At 37.6% G+C, this 15886-nt stretch overlaps 1 protein-coding gene across 11 annotated transcripts in view; it reads right to left on the bottom strand.

Annotated features, from left to right (window-relative positions):
* The window catches only part of pclob (piccolo presynaptic cytomatrix protein b), a 60937-nt gene extending 55248 nt beyond the window's left edge, over positions 1-5689 (bottom strand). For all 11 annotated transcript variants that reach the window (XM_044123926.1, XM_044123933.1, XM_044123928.1 and 8 more), the window contains exons 1-3: positions 5558-5689; positions 2182-3256; positions 1197-2036 (exon numbers count right to left, since the gene is read on the bottom strand). In XM_044123926.1, the coding sequence (XP_043979861.1) occupies positions 1197-2036; positions 2182-3024 (1683 nt within the window). In that variant the 5' untranslated portion in view covers positions 3025-3256; positions 5558-5689. The remainder of the gene's footprint in view (positions 1-1196; positions 2037-2181; positions 3257-5557) is intronic.
* Positions 5690-15886: the final 10197 nt, after the last annotated feature.

The following is a 15886-nucleotide window of genomic DNA, read 5'->3' as shown; positions in this document are numbered from 1 at the left end:
AGTTTGATAAAGTGAAACTTCATCAGTTTGGACTGTTGTTCAACGCGATATGATTTATGAAGATTGAGACTTACCACCCTTGGTAAGGATGTGTAATACCTTAGCAAATACATAGGGAACCTTGTTACATGCAATGGAATCGTGACCTTTTTGTAATGCCATGGGATTTTAAATAAAAGTCTGGTGATTGCTACTAGAAAAGTGAAAATAGCTTTTTCTCTTAGTCTTTCCAAATGAATACAGCAATGTTTCAGTAGAAACACAATCCGCCTTCTTTAATGGCAATCACAACCTCTAAAACTAAACTCTACTGAAAACCTATTGGGTGAGATGAAGAGAAAATAACCTAGGACAAGGTCCAGGACTTTTGAAGATGAAGAAAGAAGTGCAAAGAACAAAAGTCAAATTTCCCTCTCTATATATGTCTCAACCATAAATAAATGCACTGAAACCAATGTTTCGATTTTACAAAATAGTTTTGTGTGAGATTTTGCTACATTAGAAAATAATTATTTATTTTAAAGTAATAAATAAAAACAATAAATCCCCCTACAAACCTTTACAACCTGTACCAAAAATGTTGATGAATCTGTATATTGCTCAAGGCTTGCATTTCTTTTTTCATATAATTTTTTATTTCAGTTCTGTTCTAGAACTACTTTATCCATGCTCTTAAACAATAAGGTCATGTAGCCCTGGATTGTCCTTGGTAAGCTAGATAGTTACTGTGCATTGAGTTACAACGTCAAGTATCAGGTTCTATGTGCTTCAGGTAGCACCTAGGTTGTCATTCTGTTCATCCATTCTGTATTCCCAAAATCTGTGCAGTGAGTGTGCTTTGACATGGAAAGGTAAGCTAATTTCCAGTCAACACTGGTTGTTGGCAAGGACAATCACCCATTGTTTTAAATTATGCAAGAATATATTCTGAATTCTGTGTATATTTATGTATTAGCTTTAGTCTCTCTCCAAAAACAAATGCAGTGCAGACAAAATCTTTTTTTACAAGACACATGACTGTATAAGAATAAGCAATACTTTTTGATTGAAAAACTGCTTTATCTCAGGAAGAAATAACTTTGCTCACGAAGCGATGAAATTGTTTAGAAAAGAGCCTATGTGAAAATGTTAATTATTTGTTATACTATCAATTATTTTTCTTTCCAGATTCATTCAATGAATATTACATGTCTTACCTCTTTTACATTTGGCATGGGGTTGAATCCACACTGATTGCAGACAGTGCTTTTGCATTCTGTGCAGCTGTTGTAGTTGGGAGGATCCTTTGAGCCAACATTAAGCACTATCTTACAAATTGGACAAATGGACTGGCCCTTGTCGATAGGATTGAGGGAGGCTGTTGCTGCCTTTGGAGCCTCTGCAGGGGATTTTCCTGCTTTCTGCACTGCTGACTGAGTCGTTTTATCCTGAGGTTGTTGCTGCTTTTTTTCTACTTCCAACTTTTGGCCAGAAGCTGCCTTACTGTCCTTTGTGAGCTGCATTTTGGGAGAAACTGGTGGTGTGATTTTGGGTTCATCCGGAACAGCTGAGCCAATTAAGGTAGATGCAGAACTAAAAAGAGAAGAACCAAAACCAAACATCTTCCCAGTTACTGACTCCTCTGGTTTTGCAGATTCACTTTTAGCCCCACTGCTAAAGCCAAATAAACCTCCAGACGCCTGCTGTGGAGCTGGAGTGACCCTACTTTGCCTTTGGCCAGGTTGACCACTCGAATGCATTTTTGGAGATCCTGATGCTTGCTGAGTATCTGGTGTCATTCTCTGAGCTTGACCTAAACTGGCACCTTGTTTTGGATTTTCCGGTCCTTTAGGAGGTTCATCACTAGCTGGCACTTTTAGTGGTTTAGACTGTACTTTCGGTGATGAACCTGGTGCTGAAATGTCCTTTTTGGTAGGTTCACCAGGTGGTGGTTTCTGGTTTTGAGGAGCAGACGGCCTTTTCTTAGGAGGTCCTGGTGGCTCTGAAGTACCTTGAGCTCTTTGTATTTGGCAATTTAGGCAAAGCCACTCATGCCCCTATATAATAGTTAAAAACACATAGATACAGCTAAATTAGTACATGAAAGTAAAGAAAATGAACATACAATTAAGATCTTTTTATCAATTACTATTAATATAAATATGCATGTACATATGTGTGTATAATGAAGCCACTACTTACATCAGTGTCTGGAGGACTGAAGCCACATAAGCTGCACACCTCAGTTTTGCACTGTGTGCAGGTTTTGTAGTTAGGTGATTCCTTGGTATGGATATTAAGTTCTGTTGTGTTACACACTGGGCAAAGAGGTTTAGAAACTGCTTTTGACTGAGGTCTGGCTTTGGTTGCTCCCAATGAAGGAGATCCAACAGGTGTCCTTTCAGGTGTGCCTGGGTACTTAATGTCTTGTCTATCGGATATCTGATTTTTGGCCCCTTTCTGCTGTTGTCCTACCTTAGGTGAGTGCAGCTGTTGTCTAGTTTCTGGTGATGACTGTTGTTGTTGGTTTACTATCTCTGATCCAGTGTTTGTTGGACCCTGCACCCCAGTCTTTAAAAGTTTTGGATTTTGTACACTACTCTTAGCAGGGTCCTGTTGTTCTTTCAAATTGGGTGGAACCTGTTTTGAAGATACCGGTTGTGCTCCATCCTTTGCTGGAACCTGATGTTGAATTCCTTGCTTTGGTGAACTCTGCTGGGGTGGATCTTTAGTTTGTTGTCCTGCAGGTTTGTTTGTTGGTGGAGCAGTCTGTCCATTACCACGTAGCTGTGGTGATCCCTGTTTAGGGAGAGGCTGGGATTTTTGCATAAGGGGACCCTGGTTGGATTTTTGGGGTGCCTGTTCTTTTTGCGTGTTTTTTCCAGGGCCAGGTCTGGGTTGTGGTTCTCCTGATGCTTTCCTCCCCTGTTGAGGAGGTGACTTTTTATCCCCTTCCCCATCATCTCCGAACAAGCCAAACTTATTCACAGCAGAAGACATAGCATTGAGGGGATTCGCCCCACTGAGAAATTTGGAGGAGAACATGGCTGGGTCTGCTTCTTCTACTTTGTCCTCCTCCTCCTCACTGGAACTAGAATCTATAGGGCTATCAGAGTCAGAGCAGGAGCTGTCCCCTCTTTGATCCGGCTCTCCAGCAGAAGCCTGGGCTGGAGCCGCACCTGTGGAGAGGGCATCTACAGCCCCTCTGCTGTTGCTGCTACTGCTGCTGCTGCTGCTGCCAGGGCTCTCCTCTGGCTCAGTTTCTACATCAGACTTCCTAAACGCACAACAGAAAAAGAGAAATTAAGTGTGAAATAACAACAAGATAGGGGAAGAGATTACAAAGAGCTTAAGGACTTTTGAACCGCGCACACATCTGATGCTTTTTGAGCCAATTTGCTGCTATCAACAAAACAAAAAGAGGTTAATCATTTTTGATTCAGTATGACAATTGATCTATTTTGTGTACAGTGCATTTCAGCAACAAGACAGTTCAAAGTGTTTTGCATCATAAAAATACAAAAGTAAAAACATAAAACAGTCACCAATTGAAAAACCAATAACAAACATTTCATTTTGTAGAGTACCATCGTCAAAATTGTCAACAGCCATCAAATGTGCTGATCAATGCTCTAGTGATTATGGGTGGATATTTTTGCTCAACAGGTGGGTTTTCAGACCTGATTTAAAGCAACTTTGTGTTTCAGCTGTTTTGCAGTTTTCTGGAAATTTGTTCCAGATTTGTGTTGCATAAAAGCAGAATGCTGCTTTTCCATGTTTGATTCTGGTTCTGGGGATGCAGAGATTTTCAGAACCATAAGACCTGAGTGATCTGGAAGGTCGGGACATATAGGCAAACAATATGGGAATGCAACATAATAAACAAATTACTTAAATATTGTGAATTTTTGTTTCCTTGGGCAATCAATCACAATAAACAGTGTGTTACATAATACATCATTCAGACAGAACAGTATGACTGCCCTTTAAGACAATTTTAACATTATATGTGCCAGGCCTGGTTTACCCAAATACCTTACAGGTTCTTGAATTCTAACATTTTTCTATCAGCATACTTCACTCCCTCAGAAATATCTACTGGATCAGACCACATGGGCCAGCCTGCACTTCCCATATGCGTCAGTGAGCTGATTTTTAATAAGTACCGACCCCTGCAGACAAGGAAAATCCCAATAGAGATGCAGTTTTGAAAATGCTTTACCCCAGTCAGCTTATCATCACAACTGGGTTCTTGTGAAGTAGGCGGAATTTGTTTTAAGGGTAAATTGTCCTGCTTGTAGATTGTTTTTACTGATTGACTGTATTCCACCTAACAGGTATCATAGTGATGAGAAAGTCAATGTTGTTAATGTTGCGTGTCATAATGTGTTTGACGCCTTGAAAAAGAACATTTTATCTAAATAAATCTTTTCTCCTTTTACATATAAATACAATTATATCAAATGAACAAAATGTGCTTTCAATGCTTCAAATAGGAATTATTCCTAAAAAATTTAAATTAAAAGAAAAAAAATAAAATATATGTTCAAATAAAACAATTCCCAATAAATGTCCACTTTGATCTTCTGAATTCACTCTCTATCGACAGCTGCTTTCAGCACCACGGACAGTGTTCGAGCCGCTCCGATGATCACTCGTGATCTCTTTCCTGCAATGTAATAAAGCAGTCCAACGTGCAGCGACGAAGGAGACCCTCAGCCCGCTACAACTGGCTCTGCTGCTGCAACCAGCACAGATTCAGATTGGGCTGTTAATCCCCTTCCACAATGAAACAATGATGTTTGTCTAAGAGAGAGAAATCTTTTGCAAGATATGTTTTATAGCAACACAGGTAAATTCGGGGAAATCTATGAGTCTCTCTCTCTCTCTCTCTCTCGCTCTCTCTTTCTCTCTCTCTCTCTATATATATATATATATCTCTATCTCTCTCTCTCTCTCCCTATGAAGAAACTGCAGGCACATCCGGGTAGGGACCCACCAAATCATGCCTCTTCCTAAATTCTTCTTTCTAAACACCCACTTCACTAAAAATGCAAAGCTTAAAGGGGGTGCAGGTCCGCGCGGGGAAACGATCTCTAAGTGAGTGAATACATTTGCTTTTAGCCTAACGTTATGACTGCTTTGCTCTGCCCACAAGCATAGTCGGATTTGACGTTATCACAGCAGATGATCTGTGTGGAGAACACAGCATGCCTGACACAAGATCCTTCTGAACGAGAATACATCCACGACAGGTCCAAGAGTGAGAAAAACCACGTTACCACGTAATGTTTATTTATGTCAACGACCAGACACCTGTTCAAATCGACAAATAATCTAAATGGTCCTACCATGTGGGGGCATTTTGAAAAACAAAGCGAATCCCTTGTCATCGTTTTAATTTCACAACATACCATCTGGTATCCGCGCCGTGTCCCCCCCCTCCCCTTCCTACCCCGTCCACCATCACCCTCTCATTCCCTCCCATCCTGCAGCCAAGCATCCTTCACCCTCCACGGTCACAATGTCAAACACTAAAACGCGGTGCCGTTCTGAGCGTAGCCCTGTGAAGGCGTACCTTCATCGGTAGCGGATCTGCTTCGCCATCCTCCTCAGTCCTCGTCGGATAACTCCCGATCAGTGTCAGCCCGTCTAAGCAAGAGGGATGGAGGGCACAGGGCAGCAGCAGATTGAGAGCAAACAGAGCCCCACTCCGCCTTCCGCTCTAGTGCGCAGGCGCCACATCTGACAGGTGATCACAATATATATCACGCACGGAAATCAGAATTAAAAGGGACAGGCGATTTATTCCAGCAGAGTCACGTTTGATCAATAGTGAAAAGCTGAAGGTGATGTGGTTCAGATTTATTTACTTTTTTTTTGTGGCTGTGGACACCTCTTAAAATATTGTGGTGTTCTTGAGTCTTTGAGGGATAATGTCGAGCCACGAGACCAACATCAGAAACATTAACGTCATTAACGTCATATATATCTGTGTGTGTGTGTGTCGGGGGTGTGTGTGTGTGTGTATGTGTGTGTGTAATTAAATAGTACTATTAGTAGTATGCGTATTGAGCGCATATGAAGAAACAGTTTTCAGAAGCCTGATATTTCTGTTTAAAATATCTTCTTTTATTGATCATAATAATATTCACATTTACTGAGAACTCTTACTTCAAAATTATAAGAAGTAAGGACTTTAAATATGTTTCTCTTATTAATGAATCTAATATTTCAGTTTCACTTTCTAAAAAAGAGAAAAATATGGAACTTTTTCAAGGTATTCCAATTTATTTAATTGTGCATGTACTTTTTAATTATGCACTTATTGCAAACCACCTACCATGATCTAGTATTCAGTCTATCATTAAGACATAACTCAGCTCAGCAAGCATCTCAATATTATCTTTGTTTGTCCTTTGATATTCCTTTTTTTAATGTGCACATACTTTTTACACACTGATTGCAGACCACCTGTATACATTTTTCCTACTAGAGGAAACCATCTGTGTAAAACTGAATGCAAATCACTAACGGATGAACGGGCCAAGATTTTTGTATGGCACTCAAAACACTTGACATTTTGTGGTGTGAAACAAGTAGTTTTTCTGGTTCATTTATTATCTTTCTCTTTCAGTCCATCAATAAGACACATAACCCGTAGAAGGATACACCTCCACATTGTCTCTGTTTATCCTTTGATTCATGTCATTTTTCCGCAGTCAATAGTTTCCTCCATTTATATCATAGTAATACCAAAAGCTAGTATGCATTCATGTCTCTTCCAGTTTCCAAGCAAAAAAATTACTTTGTAAAGAATTTAATTGTTACTTAGATTTGTGTGTAAAACCAATTACAAGTAGATCGTTTTTAATTTGAGTTTTTAACTGCATTACCTAAGGTATAAACACCCACAAGAAAAAAAAGATTCAGTATGTGTAACTTCTGTTGTTCCTCCACTGATGGGATGAAGCTGTGTGTATGTCTCCTGCAAGAGGTTATTCTGTGTGTGTCTCATCTCATCAACTTTTCAATCTGATGAGATGAGAATAGTTGTAATTTTATCATGTGCAATAGTAATTTTGGGGGTGGTCATGGCAAAAGGTTACAGTGCAACCCATGTATAGCGGCCTTAGTCCGTGATGCAGCGTTCGAGTTCCAGCATATTGACCTTTACTGCATGTCTTCCTCCTTTCTCACAACCTGCTTTGCTATCTGACAACTGTTCATTAGACCACTAGATCTGACAAGACCTTTATAAAAGTTCAATGTTCTACAGTAATTTTAAAAATATAATATGAGTTTACTGTATTAGATTGTTGCAATGAATGTCTGCAGCATTATTTCAAGGACCATGCCATGCAGTCTATTTCCGTTTGGGTTGTAATCAATGTCTTTGTTAATAATTTTGACAATAAAGTTAAAAGGAGTTCTAAATGTCCATTATAAAACTGACCATGCTTAAGCAATTAAAAAAAAATCAATCCACAGAATTGATTGGCCTGTAATAACAGAAGACAATTCAGTGTTATTCAGTATATTCATTGTTAACACAGAGTGGAACAGAGAGCTGAATACCATGTCAGTTTGTGAAAAGCATAAGTGAGATGTGTGGGTATAATACAGAGCAAGTGTTGTGTGGGTGTGTGGAAGAGTCACGTCATCAGTGATGCGTGAGCAGCACGATCACTACGGTCTCTCATTGGAAAGTACCAGATTTGGCTTTACTGCAACACACGCACACACACACACACTCACCCACCCACGCCCACCCACCCCCACACACAAACAGGAAACATTAATCAGTAAAGTCTCCATCTAAGCATAGATACTATAAATTTTCTATGGGCTTGAACATGGTCTTTACATTTAACAAACAACTAATTTTAAGTTACTTCTAACTACTTCATTCAACAAATATGGTTGATTTTTTAGTACACTAAAGGATAATCATCTCTTTATTTGTCATGATTTTCTCGTCACAACTGAGCCACGTTCTGGTGAAATATAATACTTAGGCAAACTTGTCAACAAGTATATTGTTCATAAGCTCATCCATAAGCGTTCGAATGAGAAATTGCTTCAGTCAGCAATTTATTGGGTAGAAGTTTACAGCACATAACAGGTCACCAGGTCACCAGATGAATCGCTATAAAGTACACTTGATCAAATGCTACAGTTCTTGACTGTGTGTCTTTTATGGACAGAGCCAATAACACAAGTACTATGCCGATAACTAACTATGTACCCTATTTGTTCTTTTTTTTATATTGAAAGGACTTCTGGCTTCATCTTGTTGACAGAGCTATTGATAAAAACTATGGCTTCAATCTTCCCTTTTGCTCTATTAAAAGTATTCAGATCTTTAATTCTATGTTTAATTTCATGTTTATTTCTTGCCCTCTCAACCTTGAGCCAATTGCAACAGATTTTTCCTCACACTCAGACTGCTTTTATCCAGTTTATTTGGCACTTTTATTTTCTTGTCTCCACATCCTTATACCATGAAGAATTACTGTAAGTCATCTGCTTAGCTTTGCTATTTTTTATCAAGTGGCAGTAAATCATCATCTGAATATTAAGTGGTATAATTCAAACTGAACTGGATTTGATGTAATGTAATCTGAATCTGACTCAAATATTGAATTGTAGTAGAATGTTGCTTACAATGATATGTGTTGTAGAATCCCAATTCCAATGAAGTTAAGATGTTGTGTAAAACAAAAATAAGAACAGTATACGACGATTTGCATATCCATTTCAACCTGAATTCAGTTGAATATACTACAAAGACAAGACATTTTATGTCCAAAACGTAAACCTTATTATGGTTTTGCATATATTCACTCATTTGGAATTTGATGCCAGCAACAGGTTGCAAATAAAGTTGAAACATGGTCAACTAAAGACTAGGAACGTTGAGGAATTCTCCAAAATGCTTGTTTAGAACATTCTACAGGTGAACAGGTTAACTTGGAAACAGATGAGTGTCATGAGTGGATATAAAGGAAGCATCCCTGAAAAAGCTCAGTCACTCAGTAGGAAGGACAAGTGAAGTTCACCACTTTGTGAACAGCCATGTGAGCAATTAGTCCAATAGCTTAGGATCGTTTGTCAAAGTACAAACTATGGCAAGGAATCTGGAGAAATATTTGCAAGTAAGCACCAAAGACAAAAATCCTCATTGCATTCCTGTGACCTCCGATCCCTCACTATTAAAAACCAACATCATTAGACTGTCCTGCCTGTTGTCCAGACATATTTTCCGTTGAAAATGTGTAGAGTATTATGAAGTGCAGAATGCAACAAGGGTAACCCTGGACTGTAGAGCATCTGAAGTTGTACATCAAGCAAGAATGGAAAGCAATTCCAATACAAATCTTCAACAATTATTTTCCTCATAATAATTGTTTTAAGTGTTGTTAATAGGACATGTGATGTAACACAGTGGTAAATATAGGTCTCTCCAAAATTTTTGCCATGTGTTGCAGGCATCAAAATCCAACTAAGCTAATATTTGGAAAATAAAACATTAAGGTTTATCCATTTAAGCACTACATATTTTGTCTGTAGTGAGTTCAATTAAATATAGTTTGAAAAGGATTTGCAAATCATCGCGTTGTGTTTTATTTATGTTTTACACAATGTCTCAACTTTATTGGAAATTGGGGTTGTAAATTGGAAGTATTTAAATAACCTGCACCAACTCTGAATTTACATTTTGTTTATAGCTGCCTAACGTGTTAATCCCAACTGTAGACGAATGTTCCCAGGAGGAATTACAGGCATGAAAACTCTGCTCAAATAGTGTTGTCCCTTATTATTTTAAAAGGAAGTAAAACCCAATTCTCTCTGGTCCCCCCAGAAAAACATTCAAAGTTACACTGAAGCTGATCACCATGTAGAGAAACCTTACCAGATAAGTGATTGAAGCTTGACACTCATAGAGAGTGACAGAGGGCAGAAAGGTGATGAGCCATGCAAACACATTCACACAGTGGGGAAGTCTGAGGTGGAGTTAACCCCAAAGTCTTTTGGCTCATGTAGAACTAAACTTTCTTTTCCTCAGTTCAGACAAGTAATCTACCTTATACTTCTGCAAGAACTCTGTTTGTAAATCACATTTTACATTTTTGTTGGATGTTCATTTAATTCTAGTTAATGGAGGGACCAAAACTCACATTTCTCCATAGCAGGAGAAATGTGAGTTTTGGTATCTTGCCAAAGAACAATTTTACATGGATATTTTGGGATCCTTCAAAAAAGAATGTAGTGTTGAAAGAAGGGCCTGTGAGCTGACTCCATACCTATCAGGTCCAATCAATTGTATATCATTAAAGGATGTACTATGAAAGATTTTAATACCTTTTGGCTAAGCTCGACTCTGTATGAAACTTGCACACATGAACCTTTCTGTATCTCTTTTTTTTTTCCCATTTCTCCACCTGGCTCTCTCTAAAGTAAGCAAACTGAAATCAAGAAAACTGAAGAGTAATATTTATCTTGCTCTCATTTTAATTACACAGACATGCTGGGAAATCAGCAGAGATAAAAAGCCTTCAACTGTTGGATAACAACAACAACAAATTACTCACAAAAGCATTTAAAACACACACACCTCTGACGCTGACCCTTGAGGAAGGCGAAGCAGTTTTTCCCCGGCATGGTTTTGTCGGGAGAAGAGCCAGAACGATGTGTAGACATAGTCTGCATGGAGATGTTTCACTGTCCCCTCTAGATTTTAGTGCTGGAGTTTTTGCAGGGCTACTAGGTAATCTATACAGTAACCTGATCACTCATGCTTTGTCGGTGTCATTAATTTTACAAATGTACCGCAAGAAGGGAAACTATGGACAAACAATACTCTAGATGGAACCAAAGTGTAGATGGAGTAGTGAAATAATTCCTGTTGGAAGCCGCTCAAGAATTGCAATTGAAGTGGAAGTTTAATTGGACTGAACTTATATAGTGCTATAGTCAATCATTTTGACTGAAAGCGCTTTACAGTAAGATCACATTCACCCATTCGCACACATATTTATACACCGATACAGAGATGGGTGGGAAACCTGGGGTTTCCATGTGGAAGCTGAAATCGAACCTACAACCTTTGAATCACAAGAAAACTACTTTACCCACAGAGCAAAAGTCAGTTTACCTTCCAGAAAGGCAACAACCCTTATCTTTGTAAGATATGCATATTAATCCAATTGAAATGTTTAGTGGTAAGAAGTGAAATTTACTGTGTAAAGACACAATCCCTTAGATCTGACTGAGTCAAAGATTTCTCTCTTGTTGTTCAAAGCTGGTGAAGACATTCCACAAAAGACTAATGACTCACATTGCACCCAAAGGTAATTCTGTAAAGAATTTACTCAGAGGGACAAGAATACATATGCAGACGTTTTACATTTTATTTGTATACATTTTTGAAAAACCTGTATCCTTTTTGTTTGCTTGTCATAACTATGCACTACTTTATGTTGATGAATTGCATAAAATCCCTATAAAATTAATTTGAACGTGTGAATGCTAGATGAAAAAAATGTGGAAACGTTTAAGAATTATCAATACTTTTGCAAAACTTTATATTCAGTATATACATAATCCCAAAATGATTAACTATATAAGGATTGTTTTTTCTCTAGTGAAGTCTAATTATTTACAGAAAAATTCAAAGTAGAAATACATTTATGTTTTTCCTGTCTACCCTTTAGGAATCTATTTGCAAGGTTTCTTCATGGATAACTGTCAGTGAACTGTACAACATTTTCAGGAGGATGTGGTGTCTCTTCCTCACTGAGCATCATTCTGGAGCACTGCACAAGTCTCTGAAGCCACCCAGTCCTTTTTTGGCTGATGAGTGACCGCTGCTATCTCCCATGCTAAAAATACTCTTAAAGAAACAGCATCAACAAGAGTGTTATCGGCTCCTCTTTCAGTTTTTATCTCGTTTTTTCTCCCCACTGGTCCCTCCCCCACCACTTACCATGGAAAAACTCAGAGGCTAACAGCGTTCATGCCCACAAATCCTTCAAATCAGTGAACAGGATATCGCAGCAGATCAGAGACGGTGGCAAAGAGAAAAAAAGGATGAGAGGGAATGAAAATGAGATACATAAATACATCCAATCTGACTAGAGGGATGACACTTAACAATTAAATTTTAGAACGATTGAGGAAAGTAACAGGAGGGCAGTTATAATCACACAGGCACAAAAAACTGATTAACTGATACCTCATGTATGTTGAAAGAGCAAAAAATATTGTATATATATAATATTGTAAAATATTGTAATCTGTAACACTGATAGAAACCTTTATTATTGACAATTGCTTGGACTGTCTCTCTTGGTCCTTCATTTATTTTGTATCTTCCCTATCTTCACAGAAAGGGAAGTGTTCTGTGACCACCGTATCTAACTTTGTATTACATATTTGCAGAATTGGTGTTCCCAAAACAACATAAAAACAAGTGCAAATTTCAGCAACGCAAGTAGGAAAACTGAAACATTCCAAATGTATTCACTGGCTTACCTAGAGTTATAATCCATGCTTATTTGACATAGGAATGTTTGTGGTGCAGTGATAATGTCTAGACAGCAGGGTGTATATAATTGAAGAGGTGTAAAAGAAGACTGGGTCTTGCACTCCCAAAAGCCGTAGGGGTTTACAGTGTCAGATATAACTTATGGTCAGAATACATGCAGGTGCAAATCTTTCTAGATGTACAGGTTCAACTTTTTGAAAGTGCATTAACTAACCAATTAATAATTGACTTGTTATTTTTAGCACTTTTGGTCAATTGTAGCATGAGATGCTTCTACAAATAATTTTGGATGCAATTAAGGTTAATTTAAATGCTTCTCATAAAAATGAGTTAAATTAACATTAAGCAATCCTATGAACTTCATCAGATTGTTTTGACTGTTAAAAAAGAAGCATTTATAAAAGCCTTTAAACATGTTTTTTTAAGTGTCTCATAAAATATTTCTTACAATTTTTGGAAATATGAAGCTCTGAGAAATATGTCTGTTTTCTAAACAAAGAAAATGTGTAATGAAACTAATTTATTTTAGAAGAACTTTGACTCTCCTGTTACACCTCTGGAGAGCTGCTTTTAAAATAGCAAAAATGACCTCCGTAGGGCCATAAACTCTCATGCATGTGTGTCTGAGTGTGCAATTTCCAAGATGGGGCTCCCAGAATAATGACAAGCATCTCTTTCTGGTGTGCTTTTCATCAGGGAGTAATGTTGTATACTCCAATATCACCTTCACTGGCATCGTCCTGGTGTCTCAGTTCAACAGCAAAGGAAACTGTCTGGTCTGCTTATGTGCACACCTGCACAGAGCTGCATGTCCGTACCGGGGAGTGATCATGTGTGCAATTGAGTATGCACACTGTACTCAACCTGCTCTAGAAGAGGATCCATTCTCTCATCAAATATTCACCAACAAGCACAGGCACCTAGCTGGCTGCTGCTGTAATGCTCACACACATCGCTGTGTTATGGCTCACTGATATATTCAATGAGAAAAAAATAGGCCTTGGAAAACTGTGGGACAGTCTATTTTGTGATTCATTTGTCAAGTTTATGTTGCTCCTGACTTCAGTTTGTGCAAATTCTAAGTAAAAATGGCTAAGCAACACTTGTGCAAGAACATTTTTTATGTCTGCTTTTAAAAACATTATGTATCAGTCTCTCTGGCAGGTTTCTAAGCCTTAGTCAGTGTAATGTGTGTGTTTTTTATTACTTGAGCTGCATTGCCTTCTTTGGCAGGTAGATAATCTTTTGCTCTGTGTACTGGTTACAACATCTGGATGTAGTAAAGCACACCCTTTCATGTGGCCAATGTGTTGTTTTTGCCAAACTAGATTCATGATAGTAGTATTACAAAGGGAGGCAGTAATGTCATTTGTGATTTAAGTCAAGTGCAGCAAATGAAACTGGTGTTGTCAAGACACAACAGCAGAAAAAAACAAAACAAAAAACAAATACACATTCTATTTGCAAATATGGAAGCATTAGTAAGCAATATGCTTGTGAACCATTGATACATGTTCAATAGTTAGAGTGAATTTGTAATGACACTGATGATTGGCAATAGTATAATGATACAGTGAGTTACATATATTTGAGACACATATGCTTTATTCTCTTACACAGTGTTAAACCTAGAGGACATTTCCAATCTTTTTACAAATCCCACAAAGGGTAAGCAATCTGCTTAAGACTTTTAATAAGATCACTCATTTAAATCCTTGCTTTCTCTGTGCATAATTCTGTCTTCAGTTTCCAACATGTGTTGGCACTGTACAACCTTCAGCAGTATCTCTCGGTTTTCAGTTGCATGCCTAATTCTATATTGGGGAAATTCTCTAGCTCCCTCTACTTTTCTTCATTTATTATCTCTGTGTTGCAGTTGGAAATTCTTTATGTTTTGTCTTCAGTAATCTTTAATTTCCAAAATCTTAGCATTCCCTTTTGTAAGAGGTTAATGCTACAAAGGTTAATTAATACATTCTCAGTCTATGAGAATTTTTGTGTCCTTGATTTTTATAGTGAGTCTTTTGAAAGGACAAAGGATGTGGCAAATAACCGTATTTGTTTTGTTCATTATGCTATTTCCTTCCCCACTTGCTGACAAAAATCTTAAATTCCGTTGCATTTTCAGATAAAATGCTGTTCTGATGTGATAAACTTAAGTATGTTTGTGCACATTGTTTGGGGTCTCCTGGTTTGGATAGCAAGAGGTCTTTGTTGTTCAACGTCAACATGTTTTAAAAAAGCTTATGCACTTATTTGCAAAAATATCGATACCTATAAATAGTATCAATACATTTGATACTATTTGTCATACAAAAAATGTTGTTTTTGTCATACTACAACCATAAACTCCAAAGGATTTCATTGGGATTTTGTATGATAGAAAATCATGAAGTTGTAAGAATTGTGAATATACAGTATAAAATGCTCAGTCGTCTTGACTCAGTCTAGTTTCCTTGTTGCTTTGAGTTTGATTTGACTTTGATTTTTTCAGCCTCTGCAGACTGGATTAATGTTCTCCTTGCCCAGCCTGTCAGTTTAGGTGCATAGCAATATCTTGATGTTTGCTGTTGTGCCATAGTCTTAAATGTTTCAGATGATGTACAGTGCTCCATACAATGTTTATAGCTTAGAATATAATTTTGCAACTTTAACCTTTAATAAATATCTCCCCATTTTTATTCCTATTAATTAAAGGATTTTTGAAGGCAGTTGGTTGCATTGGATTTTTTTTTATTGAGGAGTATCAGGTAAATGGGGCCTAATACAAACAGGCAGTAGATGGTTCACTTTGTTGATCCATTATATAAAAGTTTAATAAAATATGCTGAGGTTTGTGTAGACAAATTGATAAAAATGTCGAAGTGATATAAATATGAATGGGTATGAAAATAACAGAACATACAGTCCTGCTTTTTAATCCTGTGATCCTTGCAAATTATATTAGTATACCACTGTTTTATTTCTAGATTCCCTACCTTTTACTGCATCATGGAGTTAGTGGTTTTTTTTTAGTTTTTTTTAACATGTGCTGTTGGTTGCTAAACAACACTGGCCAGCTGTCAGGGCTGGGAGAGTGCAAGGGTTAGTGTGATGTAACATCCAAAAGGGATAAAGGGAGGGATTAGAGCAGTGGACAACCCCTGCAGACACACTACAGATTACATCCAAGTTAATGATGCTTCATCTACCTTGTCACACTCATGTGTACAGATTAATAACCCAAATATCACTGTCACTGATTATAAAATACTTTTGTGTGTGCAAATAGACTCATTTGTTGTATTTTTTGTTCTATGACGTTTTTTTTAAAGTATGTTCTAAAAATTAAAGCCTGCAAGCACAAAAAATGTTAAG

The sequence above is a fragment of the Gambusia affinis genome, linkage group LG08, assembly GCF_019740435.1.
Source record: "Gambusia affinis linkage group LG08, SWU_Gaff_1.0, whole genome shotgun sequence".
In the NCBI taxonomy this organism is placed as follows: Eukaryota; Metazoa; Chordata; class Actinopteri; order Cyprinodontiformes; family Poeciliidae; genus Gambusia; species Gambusia affinis.
This window is presented reverse-complemented; position numbering and strand designations above follow the sequence as displayed.